Source organism: Ornithorhynchus anatinus, chromosome 2 (genome assembly GCF_004115215.2).
Source record: "Ornithorhynchus anatinus isolate Pmale09 chromosome 2, mOrnAna1.pri.v4, whole genome shotgun sequence".
In the NCBI taxonomy this organism is placed as follows: domain Eukaryota; kingdom Metazoa; phylum Chordata; class Mammalia; order Monotremata; family Ornithorhynchidae; genus Ornithorhynchus; species Ornithorhynchus anatinus.
Genome location: NC_041729.1, coordinates 145,506,849 through 145,520,459, shown reverse-complemented (window position 1 = coordinate 145,520,459; position 13,611 = coordinate 145,506,849). Strand labels below are relative to the sequence as shown.

At 44.6% G+C, this 13,611-nt stretch overlaps 1 protein-coding gene across 1 annotated transcript in view; it reads right to left on the bottom strand.

The window, feature by feature from the left end:
• FGD4 (FYVE, RhoGEF and PH domain containing 4) overlaps positions 1-13,611 on the bottom strand; it is a 189,341-nt gene that overhangs the window by 85,487 nt on the left and 90,243 nt on the right. The window contains exon 2 of the mRNA XM_039911230.1: positions 7,763-7,924. Within this exon, the coding sequence (XP_039767164.1) occupies positions 7,763-7,924 (162 nt within the window). The remainder of the gene's footprint in view (positions 1-7,762; positions 7,925-13,611) is intronic.

Here is a 13,611-nt window from a genome sequence, read left to right as displayed (position 1 = left end):
CACAGAAGTGAAGTGACTTGTCCAAGGTCACACAGCAGACAAGTGGCAGACCCAGGATTAGAACCCATGACCTTCTGACACCCAGGCCCTTGCTCTCTCCAGTACGCCATGCTGCTTCTCTGACTGTAAGCCCTATGTGGGACAGGGACCGTGCCCAACCCAAACTGTATCTATCCCAGTGCTTGGTACAGTGCTTGGCACAGAGTTAGCGCTTAGAAAAGCACCCCAATTGTTATTATTATCATTAAGATCAAAAAATAGATAAGCGTGTGCATGTATATGGTGTCGAAATGGGAGTACACTGGCATGAATGTTTGCAAGAACACAGATCTTGCATTACAGGAAAACTGGGTGTCTCACTAAATCCAGAGTAGGAAAGCCCCTAGGGAAGCTGGATTCCTTAACTCCTATTTCCATCATCCCAGATCTATGAAAATGTGCTCAAAGCATAAAAAAAGTGAACACAGTTTAAGCAGCAATAGGTAGAAACACACATACTGGAATGCCCTCCCTCCTCACCTCCGCCAAACTAATTCTCTTCCCCTCTTCAAAACCCTACTTAAAGCTCACCTCCTCCGAGAGGCCTTCCCAGAATGAGCTTCCCCTTTTCCCTCTGCTCCCTCTGCTCCCCCTCTACACCTCCCCTTCACCTCCCCTCAGCTAAGCCCTCTTTTCCCCCCTGCCCCTCTGCTCCTCCCTCTCTCCCTTCCGCTCCCCTCGGCACTGTACTCGTCCACTCAACTGTATATATTTTCATTACCCTTTTTATTCTGTTAATGAGATGTACATCACCTTGATTCGATTTATTTGCTATTGTTTTAATGAGATGTTCATCCCCTCGATTCTATTTATTGCTACTGTTCTCGTCTGTCCGTCTCCCCCGATTAGACCGTAAGCCCGTCAAAGGGCAGGGACTGTCTCTATCTGTTACCGATTTGTCCATTCCAAGCGCTTAGTACAGTGCTCTGCGCATAGTAAGCACTCAATAAATACTAGTGAATGAATGAATGAATGAGCTTACACATCAACTCTATGAGCTTTTTATCTATCTAAGCTCAGGATCTTTTAACCTATGTGTATTTGGCAATATTTGTCTGTTGGACTCCTTTTAACTGTAAATTCTTTGAGGCCCAGGATAGTATCTTAATTCTTCTGTTTGTTCCCCAAGCACCTACTACAGTGGTCTGAACACCTCGTGCTCAAAAAATACTGGTAGGTATAAATCTTTCAAATATTCTTATGGAAATAGGTTAAGTCTTGGAGATTCCGTTTGACTATCAATTCCATCTCCTAGTGTGCACGGTGGGAGAGACCGAAGAATAAAAACGAGCCAGCTCTCCACTGTAGAAAACTCTAGACAAAAAAGCGTGAGAGGGAATGTGGCTGAGTGAAAAAAGCACGGGTCTGGGGAGTCAGAGGACCTGGGTTCTAATCCCGGCTCTTGTGACCTGGGGAGCTGTGACTAGGAGGATTTTGCTCGCGAGCTTCTGGCAACTAGGCCTGGGAAGCGGGTGGCGGGCTACTCTCCGATGACCTCTGTGGCTTTGGGGCTTCAGGGGTAGCAGCTAATAATGTTGGTATTTGTTAAGCGCTTACTATGTGCCGAGCACTGTTCTAAGCGCTGGATATAGGGGCACCGGAATTTGTGGGGGCAGTGAATAAGATGCCCAAAACCTAAAATGGGGAAGCAGCGTGGCTCAGCGGAAAGAGCCCAGGCTTGGGAGTCAGAGTCATGGATTCGAATCCTGGCTCTGCCACTTGGCAGTTGTGTGACTGTGGGCAAGTCACTTCACTTCTCTGTGCCTCAGTTACCTCATCCGTAAAATGGGGATTAACTGTAAGCCTCACATGTGACAACCTGATTACCCTGTGTCTACCTAGGCACTTAGAACAGTGCTCTGTACATAGTAAGCGCTTAACAAATAACAACATTATTATTATTATTCATAATTAAAATAGAAGAGGCAAAAACCTAGAGGTCTTTAGAACCCAATGGATGCTTATTAGGTGCCATGTTTTCCAAAAGTGATTTTTGGGACTAACCCGGTGGGAATTTGGGGCTGAAAATTCCCCACTAATGTCATATTACCACATAGAGGCTAGGGCACCGACCTACCAGTCACAAGGTCATGGGTTCTTATCCCGGCTCTGCCACTTGTCAGCTGCGTGACCTTGGGCAAATCACTTCACTTAGTGACTGGGCTGTACTTATCTATACAATGGGGATTGAGACTGTGAGCCCCCAGTGGGACAGGGACTGTGTCCAACCTGATTAACTTGTATCTACCCCTGTGCTTAGTACAATGCCTAGAAAATAGTAAGCAATTAAAAAATACCATTATTATGATGATTATTACTATTACTCAACAGCTGCACCAAGTAGGGCAGGGGCTCATGGGCTAAAACAACTAGACCTGGAGAGTTTCCAGTCCTCTACCAGTCCTGACTACGGAAGGGAGAGTCAAGCAGAGGCCTGTCCATTCCATTCCTAGCTTGGCCAGGGGCAATCTGATACAAGTCAAAACTCCCCCGTGCTGGGCAGCAGCGGCATGGGAGAGAGCTGAGGGCCAAGATTCAAGTTTACCATGTGGAAGGAGGCGATGGTAAACCACTCACAGATTTTAACCAAAAAACTCTCTGGATCCACTACCAGAACGATTGCAGATGGAGGTGGGGCGTTCTAGGAGAGATGTGTCCTTACCGTCGCTATGGGTCGGAGACGACTCGACAGCATAAGACAAGAACATTCCCTAGCTGGAGATGGAGGAGATGGTAGAGAGAGCAGATGACCAGAGAAATTCAGAACCTACATTTCCCCCAAAACAATACCAACTCTAGCATCCAGAAGAGGGAGGGACGGGTTTAGAAGTGTGCAACCAGGAAAGCAGTTGGATCCTTTCCATAAGAGCCCCATCCCGAGTACTGTGCTTAAAATTTTCTGTCCAAAGAACAGATTATCACATTCTGATCTGGATATACAATTGGCTAATAGAGGGATGCCAGTCAATACTGGAGTGGTTCCCCTGGCAACCACCGAGAAGCAGCACGGCCTAGTGGGTAGATCACGGGCCTGAGAGTCAGAAGGACCTGAGTTCTAGTCCTGGCTCTGCCACTTGTCTGCCTTGGGCAAGACACTTCACTTCTCTGGGTCTCAGTTACCTCATCCAGAAAAATGGGATGAAGACTGTGCGTCCCTTGTGGGACAGGGACTATGTCCTACCTGATTAGCTTGTATCTGTCTCAATGCTTAGAACAGTGCCTGGCACATAGTTAGCACTTAACAAATACCATAAGAACAACAACAAAAAACCATGCAGCCTGTCAATGAGCCAAGGAAAAGCATGGGCAACATACTGTGCTTACTGTAGCCCTATACGGGTCCTGCATATTAAAAACTCTCCAAAAATCAGTCCTGCTCACCTTCTTACTGGCTGCCCTCCAAATGCAAGTGAGAGAGGGTGAGTGGTTCTATCACTATAAATTAATTTATTTCTAAGCAGCATGGCTCAGTGGAAAGAGCATGGGCTTGGGAGTCAGAGGTCATGGGTTCAAATCCCGGCTCAGCCTCTGGTCAGCTGTGTGACTTTGGGCAAGTCACTTCACTTCTCTGTGCCTCAGTTACCCCATCTGTAAAATGGGGATTAAGACTGTGAGCCCCCGGGGGATAATCTGATCACCTTGTATCCTCCTGAGTGCTTAGAACAGTGCTTTGCACATAGTAAGCACTTAACAAATGCCATCACTATTATTATTATTATTATTCTTACATAGTCTCTCCTCAGGGGAGGTAGAGGTGGTCTAGTGAAAAGAACATGGAATTTGAAGTAAGGAGATCCAGGTTCTAGTCCTTGCTCCACCCCTGCCCTGCTGGGTGACCTTGGACAAGTTACTTCACCTCTCTGGGTCTCAGTTTCCTCATTTATTAAATGGAGAGATAAAACACCTGTTCTCCATCCCTCTTCAATTTCTAGGCCTTTTGGGGGCATGATGCCTTATTGAAGGCACATCTCCTCCAAGAGGCCTTCCCAGACTAAGCCTCACTTTTTCTCATCTCCCATTCCCTTTTGCATCACCCTCACTTGCTCCTTTTGCTCTTCCCTGCTCCCAGCCCCACAGCATTTATGAGCATCTCTGTCATTTTATTTATCTGTACTGGCATCTGGTCTATTGAAATACTATTGAATGAATGGTCTCCCCACCTCTAGACCGTGAGCTTGTTGTGGGCAGGGAATGTCACCATTTACCGTTGTATTGGATTTTCCCAAGTGCTTAGTACAGTGCTATGCCCACAGTAAGCGCTTAGTAAATATGATGAATGAATGAAGTTCCTTGTCACCAGGAATAGCGCCCACCAATTCTATTAGAGAAGCGTGGCCTAAAGGATAGAGCACAGACCTGGAAGTCAGAAGAACTTGGATTCTAATTCCGGTCTGCCACTTGTTGGCTGTGTGACCTTGGACAAGTCGCTTCAGTTCTCTGGGCCTCAGCTACTTCATCAGTAAAATGGGGGTTAAGACTGGGAGCCCCATGGGGGACAAGGACTGTGTCCAACCTGATTAGCTTCTATCTATCCCAGCTTTTAGTAAAACAGTGCTTGGCACATACCAAAACCATTCACATTATATTATGCTTTCCCAAGCGCTTAGTATATCATTCTGCAAACAAAAGTAAGTGCTCAGTGAATACTACCAGTCCTGGGCACAGCACTTAGCAGAGTATGCCCTTAATATAAATACCATCACCATCATCTTGCTCTTCTTCTTGCTCCCACTGAATGCCCACAATTTATGTCTGTCTGACCGCTCGATTAGATTATAAACTCCCTGAGAAAAGGGATCCTGTTTTTACTTCTATGTACCCCCCCAAACCTAGTTCAGTCCCTAATAGATGCTCAATAAGCATTACTGAATAAATGACTTTTGCTTTTGGTCTTTACTCATTTTAAAAAACTTTAGCTTACTCTTTTTAATAAAACAGGGCGTTTTCAAGGGCACACTTTTATTCCCCCATGGGCTCAGCTGTTCAAGCTTTTACAAATGCTTAACACTGAAGAGCGATGATTCTGCTCCCTGGGAGCCTCTGCCAATCAAGCAGATTCCCAAGCCAAACAGAAATCCAATCTCATAGAAAAAAGCCTTACTTGTACAATCTCAATGTAATGCTTTTCAGCCACTCCGCAAAGCTTCAAACAATACCCTTAGCAGAAAATCCACTTTTATGACATTGAAAATGAGTTACCTATAAGCCATTAAGAAACACAAATCCTGCAGGATTTTTTTTTAAGATGTGCACACTTGACTAGTATATAATCTTAGCCGCTCAAGACCAAGATTATTTTATTTGAACCATTAGTCCACTGCAGAATAATGCATCTCATTTACAAGGCTCCACTGTTGAAATTTATACATCTATTTCAATCATTCAGTTATATTTATTGAGTGCTTACTGTGGGCAGATGGACTAAGCACTTGGGAGTGTACAAAATAGAGTTGGTAATCAAGCGCTTAGTACAGTGCTCTGCACACAGTAAATGCTTAATAGATATGATTGAATAAATGATAATCATGTTCTTGCCTACAACAAACTTACCATTTAGAAAGGGATATAGACTTTAATATATGTATATATATATATATACATATATATAAATTACAGATATGTACATAAGTACTGTGGGACTGAGGGGGGGTGAATAAAGTATGCAAATCTAGTGCAACGGTGATACAGAAGGGAGTGGGAGAGGAGGAAATGAGGGCTTAGTCAGGAAGGTCTCTTGGAGGAGATGCGTTTTGAATAAGCCACATCTTCAAATAGGCCAGTTTTACTCTTCCTTCTATAGAGTCTCTGGTCCTTGCACTCTGCAGAGGTGTTCAGAGCCCTCCTAAAATCCCACCTCCTCCAGCACGCCACCCCGATTAACTCCCAATGCCAACAACCCAACATACGTCTTATTCGGTCGACAGTCACCTCAGAACTTGTATATTGATGTGTCCGTAGTTGTGCAGTCAATTATTTATTCTGATTACCCTAGCTGGGATTTTTTTTTAATGTTGGTCTCCCCTGGATGAACCAATCAATTAATCAATTAAACTTACTGTGTACAGAGCAATGTGCTGAGTGCTTGAAAGAGTACAATTCAACACAGTTGGTAGGCACATTTCCTGCCTCAAGGAGCTTCCAGTCCAGAGGGGGAGACAGACAGCAAAATAAATTATGGGAATGTATAGAAGTGCAGTGGAACTGAGGATGGAGTGAATATCAAGTGTTTAATGGATAGAGGATCAATGGCATAGATCGCTCATTCAGTTGATCGTCTTTATTGAGACCTTACTGTGTGCAGAGCACTGTACTAAGCCCTTGGGAGAGTACAATGTAACAATAAACAGACACAATCCCTGCCCACAAAAAGCTTAAAGTCTAGAGGGGGAGACGGACATTGCTATAAATAAAATGACAGATATGGACGTAAGTGCTGCAGAGTTGGGAGGGGGAATGAATAAAAGGAGCGAGTCAGGGCGACGCAGAAAGGAGTGGGAGAAGAGGAAGGCAGGGTTTAGTCAGGGAAGGTCTCCTGGAGGAGATGTGATTTTAATAAGCCTTTCAAGGCGGGGAAAGTGGTGGTTTGTTGAAAAGGAAGGGTGAGAGTGTTCTAGGCCAGAGGGAAGAAGTGGATGATGGGTCAGAGGCAAAATGGATGAGATAGGATACAGTAACTAGGTTGGTGTTAGAGGAACCGAGTGTGGGGGCTGGGCTGTAGTAATAATAAAAATAATTGTGGTATTGTTAAGTGCTTACTGTGTGCCAGGCAACATACTAAGCACTGGGGTGAAGAGAAGCAAATCACGTTGGACACAGTCCCTGTCTCACATGGGGCTCAGAGTCTCCATGCCCATTTTACAGATGAGGTAACCAAGACCCAGAGAAGTGAAGTCACTTGCCCAAGATCACCCAGCAGAGAAGTGGTGGAGCAGGGATTAGAACCCATGACCTTCTGACTCCCAGGTCCTTGCTCTACCCACTATGCCTGCTGCTTCTCTACATAAAGAAAGTGCTCAATAAATACCATTGATTGAGCCACTGAATAATTTCCCCACAGAAATTTGTTTGGACCCCATCTTCCTCCATAAGATGGGATGAAGTGTCCAAGGAACACTTGAAGCTGCAAGGAAATATTCGGACCGGCTCTGCCACTTGTCTGTCGTGTGCCTTGGCCAAGTCACTCCACTTCTCCGTGCCTCAGTCCTTCATCCGTAAAATAGGGATTGAGACCGTGAGCCCCATGAGGGACAGGGACTGTACCCAACTCAATTTGCCTGTAACCACCTCAGCACTTAGTACAGTACACTTAGTACTTAGAGAAGCAGCGTGGCTCAGTGGAAAGAGCATGGGCTTTGGAGTCAGGGCTCATGAGTTCGAATCCCAGCTCTGCCACTTGTCGGCTGTGTGACCCTGGGCAAGTCACTTAACTTCTCTGTGCCTCAGTTCCCTCATCTGTAAAATGGGGATTAAGACTGTGAGCCCCACGTGGGACAACCTGATTCCCCTATGTCTACCCCAGCGCTTAGAACAGTGCTCGGCACATAGTAAGCGCTTAACAAATACCAACATTATTATTATTATTAGTGCTAGGCACACAGTAAGCACTTAAATACCATTGTTATTATCATTATCAATATTATTACTGGACTTTGCTTGGAGACGACTGGCCATCTTTTCTGTGGTTTGCAATTTCCTTAGGCAAAGCAGCGGCGTCTGAACTTACCTTGGGGCTTTGGGTTTGCAGCTGAACGTGGCAACTGTTTGACCGTCGTTTTTCCATTTATTCCCTGAGCCTTTTCATCACCTGTATTCTGATCAACCAAACTGTTGGCACTGCCTTGAGTGCACAGTGGTGTAACTATAATGACCTTTGGACAGGAACTGCCTAGAAAAATACAAAAAGAAGGGATAAGAAATATTATTATATTATATTCATATTATAAAATTATATTAACCCCAATACTACCTGCAGTATTCATCAGGCGAAGTTACTAGGGCATTTACAGTAGTTTTAGAAGATGGTAGCAACAACAATTATGGGTACGTGTTAAGCACTTACTATGTGCCAAGCACTGTTCTAAGCACTGGGGTAGATACAAGGTAATCAAGTTGGACACAGTCCCTGTCCCACATGGGGCTCCCACTCTTCATCCCCATTTTACAGATCACGGTACTGAGGGCCAGAGATGTTAATGTGGCAGAGCTGGGATGAGAACCCAGGTCCTTCTGACTCCCGGGCCCATGCTCTATCCACTAAGCCACACTGTTTCTTCAAGAAGATGACTTGGAAAAATACGCCTTAGATCAATATATTTTTTTTAAGGCAATTTGAATCTCCTCCTATTAGGAATCTCTGATCTGCTCCCTGGGCTGTGCCTCCAAATGGAAATGTATAAATTGTATATTATGAATTCATTATTTATTAATTCTAGTTATATTCTATTTATAATAATATGATGGTATTTGTTAACTGTGCTTGGCAGTGTTCTAAGCACTGGGGGAAATACAAGGTAATCAGGTTGTCCCACGTGGGGCTTTACAGTCTTAATTTCCATTTTAAGGATGAGGTAACTGAGGCACAGAGAAGTTAAGAGAGTTGCCCAAAGTCACACAGCTGATAAGCGGCGGAGCCGGAATTCGAACCCACGACCTCTGACTCCCAAGCCCGTGCTCTTGCCACTAAGCCATGCTGCTTCTTTATATCATATATATTATTAATTATAACATTTATTATATCTTCCTCTAGACCACAAACTCATTACGCATAGGGAATGTGTCTGTTATATTGTTGTGTTGTAATCTCCAAAGTGCTTAGTACAATGCTCGGCACACAGTAAGAACTCAATGAATACAATTGATTGATAATTATTGATATTAATGTCTGTTTTACCCTCTAGACTGTAAACCTGTTATTGGCAGTGAATGTGTGTGCTAATTCTGTTACGCTGTCCTCTCCCAAGTGCTTAGTAAGCACTCAATAAATATGTTTGATTGATTATTATTGATATTAATGTCTCTCTCCCCCCACCCCCCAAATTGTAAGCTCATTACGGGCAGGGCACGTGTCTGCTAATCTGTTTTATTGTACTCTCCCAAACGCTTAGTACGATCCTCTGCACATACTAAGCGCTCAATGAATACCATTGATTGATTGATTGTTGATATATTAATGTCGTTCATCCACCCTACGCCGTAAACTCGTTTGGGAACATTTCTGCGGATTGGGCTGTACTATACTCTCCCAAGTGATTTGTAACGGGCTCTGCACATAGTAAGCTCTCAGCAAATACTGTTAACCGATTGCAAGAGAGTGAGGTAACTGCCCCTGGGTGTGACACGAAAGGGGTGTGGGTGCCTACCACAAATGGGGCGGCAGCAGACGGACCGACGTCACCCGGGGTCTCACTGAGAAAGGATACGCAGGTGGGCATGACACCATCTAACTGTAAAATGGCGATTAATTGCTAGGATTGTGCAATGCAACCCAGATAAGCAGTGTGGCCTAGTGGACAGAGCTCGGGCCTGGGAGTCAGAGGAACTACGTTCTAATCCCGGCTCTGGCTGTGTGACCTTGGGCAAGTCGCTTCACTTCTTTACGCCTCTGTAAAATGGGGCTTCAATCTTACTCACTCCAACTTAGATGGTAAACCCTCCGTGAAACAGGGACTGTGTCCACCCTGATTAACTTCTATCTACCCCCGTGCTTAGAACAATGCTTGGCATGTAGTAAGTGCTCAACAAATACCACTATTATTATGATTATTATTGTGAAGAATAATAATGACCCTGGAAGTACACAGATACAGTATTAAAAGTTCAGTTTCTCTTTGTAGGCAGGGAACAAGTCTGTCATCAACTGTTATACTGCACTCTCCCAAGAGCTTAATACAGTGCTCTTCACATAGTAAGCCCTCGATAAATGCAATTGATGCATTGATTTCTCTCTCTCTATATATATTTTGTAAGCTAAAGCTGCTTAATCATTTAGGAACACCAAGAAACACAAGCCCAACTCTCAGTTAAACCACATAACAGGAAATGAGGCTTCTCTGCATCTACTAGCTAAAAAAAACCACCCGTGTTTAGAAGACACCGGTGAATCTTGGGTTCATTTTCAAGTACCAGGCTCAATGGAATTCCGGTTTATGGTGCAGGACTAGGATCTTTGCCTTACAATCCTTACATTCCTTGTTGACACAAAGGGAGAAGTGGGAGAGGAGGGAAGGAGGAGGAAGAGGAAAAGGGGGAGGGGAGACTGGAGATGGGAGCTAGGAGAGGAAAGAGAGCTAAGAAGGGAGTAAACAGAAGGAGAGGGGGTGAAAAAGAGAGAAGGGTCAGAAAGGGGATGGGGTAAAGGGCAAAGAGGATAGGAGGGAGAAAAAAGGGGATAGGAAAGGGAGAGCAATGCCTTGATAGTGTGGGAGACACATTTCATCCTCAACTGGACTCATTCCACCACTGAAGTCATGATAATGATGATGATGATAAAAATAATAATGATAATAATATTAGTATTTGTTAAGCGCTTACTATGTGCCAGGCACAGAACTAAGCATTGGGGTAGAGCACTTGGGAGAGTCCAAGGCAACTGAGTTGGTAGGCACATTCCCTGCCCACGAGGAGCTTCTGGTTTAGAGGGGAAGATGAAAGAGAGAAAGAAAGAGATAGAGCTAGCACCTGGGAGTGCAGAGGCAGTTAGATCTGGAAATGGAGAATCAGAGGGAGCAGAACAGATGCAGAAAAAGGGGAGAGAGGAGAGGTGGCGGGGGGAGGGAGAGAGAGGGAAAGGAAAGAAGGAAGGAAGGAAGGATGAAAGGAAGGGAGAAAGAGGAAGAGAGACACAGAGAGAGAGAGAGAGAGAGAGAGCACGTGCCTGGGAGTGGAGAAGCAGTTAGATGTGGAGAAGAAGAAGAATGAGAGGGAGTAGAGCGAGGCCGAAGGGAGGAGACAGGAGTTAGAGGGGCGCTATCACTCTTGGACTGAAGGGGCAGCTTTTGTGGGGGATCGACCACTGCCCATTTTACAGAGGGGAAGGGGCTCAGGGAAACCTGCCCATATGGGAAGACATGTCAGTAGCAAGGGGTTAAACCATCATCATCAATGGTATTAACTGAGTGCTCATTGTGTGCAGAGCACTGAACTAAGCACTTGGGAGGATATGATACAAATGAGTCAGTCACGCTCCCCTAATTACTGGAACGGAGAAACATTGTAGAGGAGTGGCTAGAGCCCAGGCCTGGGAGTCAAATGACTTGGGTTCTAAACCAGCTCCACCACTTGTTTGCTGTGTGATCTTGGGCAAGTTATTTAGAGCATTGGCCTGGGTGACTTTATGGTGACAAGACTAATGAATAGTATCATCCCCATGGCTACTGGTCAATGAGGGTCTTTGCCCCCAGTGAGATGGTAACCAAGCCTACCACCCCAACCTGGATTTTGATTTTATTTTTTACTCCTTTCTTCTGAGGCATTTTAAGAAGTCACAATTTTGCCATCCATTTTCACATCAAATAGTCCCATTTGTTCTGTCTCATTTTGGGGGGTCAGCTATTATACTCCTGTACCATCCTAAGATCCTCCATGAATCTTTCCTCTAATTAGCAGTAATTATGCCTTCTGAATTGCTTAACCTTAAATTTTTAACACCTTTGAAAAACTCCCCAGGGATTCTAACCATAATTAAAATTAGCTGCTGAGTTCCAAATGGTCCTTATAAAACTTCCTTAATCTTTTCTGCAGGTAGTAAAACTCTGTTATCTCATTAACAGCTCATTCAAAAAAATCGAGGTTCAGTAAATAAAGTCTGCCAAGCTGAGGATCCACTTCAAGTTGCCTTCCTGGGAGGCCAACACAGACTTTTCTCTAGAATGCTTGGCTTCTACTACAAAAAGATTCCCTCTAAGGGCAAATGGCCAATATGCTATGTGACTCAGTCAGGCATTCACAAATAGTGGTGTAGCCAAGAATATACTGGAAAAGTAGGTTTGAAAGAGAGCAGCAGGACTTAGTGAAAAGAAATAGACCTTGGGAGTCAGAGGATCTGGGTTCAAATTCCAGCTCTGCCACTTGCCTCCGATGTGATCTGGGGCAAGTCACTTAATTTCTGATAATAATAATAATAATAATAATTATGGTATTTGTTAAGCGCTTACTATGTGCCAAGCACTGTTCTAAGCGCTGGGGAAGATACAAGGTAATCAGATTGTCCCATATGGGGCTCACAGTCTTAATCCCCATTTTACAGATGAGGGAACTGAGGCACAGAGAAGTGAAGCGACTTGCCCAAAGTCACACAGCAGACGGGTGACGGAGCCGGGATTAGAACCCATGTTCTCTGACTCCCAAGATGGTGCTCTTGTCACTAGGCCACGCTGCCCAGTCACCTCATCTATATATTGGGAATTAAATCCTCCAGCCTCTGATTTAGACTGTGAGCCCCATGTGGGACAGGGACTGTGTCCAACCTTATGAACTTGTATCTACCCCAGTAAGCACTTAATAAGTACCATTGATTGATGTTCTGCTTTTCTATAAGGGACGTGGAAATGGGAAATGAGACAGGGAATATGTCACCATTTCTACTGTACTCTCCCAAATGCTTAGCCCAGTGCTCTGCACGCAGTAGGCATTCAATAAATACTACCGAATAACTAGCCCTTTCTACCTGTAGAATTTTCCCTTGCTCTCTCCCTACTTTGTCCCAGCAGATTTTCCATTTCCATCACTTAATAATAATAATAAAGGTACTTGTTAAGCACTATGTGCCAAGCACTGTTCTAAGTTCTGGGGTAGATACAAGTTAATCAGGTTGGACATAGTCCCTGTCCCACAGGGAGCTGGCAGTCTTAATCCCCATTTTCCCGATGAGGTAACTGAGGCCCAGAAAATAATAATAATAAGGATGACGGTATTTGTTAAGCACTTACTGTGTGCCAAGCACTGTTCTAAACACTGGGATAGATACAAGGCTATCAAGTTGTCCCACTTGGGGCTCACAGCTTTGATCTCCGTTTTCCAGATGAGGTAACTGAGGCCCAAAGAAGTGAAGTGACTTGCTCAAAATCACGCAGCAGACAAGTGGCGGAGTCGGGATTAGAACTCATGACCTTCTGACTCAGGGCCGTACTCTCTCCACTACGCCATGCTGCTGCTCCTCTCCATTCTTCTCAGCTGGTGAAACCCTCTGAATTTGGTGAACCTCTCTGTCTAATCCACTGTGGCCTTGTTTAGCTTTTGCTGCCAGGCAGTTCCCCCATGTTGCCTCTATATACAGCTCCAACAAACATCTGAGAAAGTAGCAGTGATGCTGCCTAATATGTGTACGTGTATATGTGCACACACACATACATATATGACACATATCTAACACCCCGTCTAAATAGGAGATTGCTTTCACAGCCTCTTGAAGGACTGTCAACCACCACGTTCTCTGAGTAAGACAGTCCACTACTCTTCCCCCCTTCAAAACCCTCCTAAAATCCACATCTCCTCCAAGAAGGCTTCCCGGATTTAGTTCCCCAATTCGTCCTCCTCTCTGTATCAACTATGCACTTGGCTATGCACCCCTTAAGT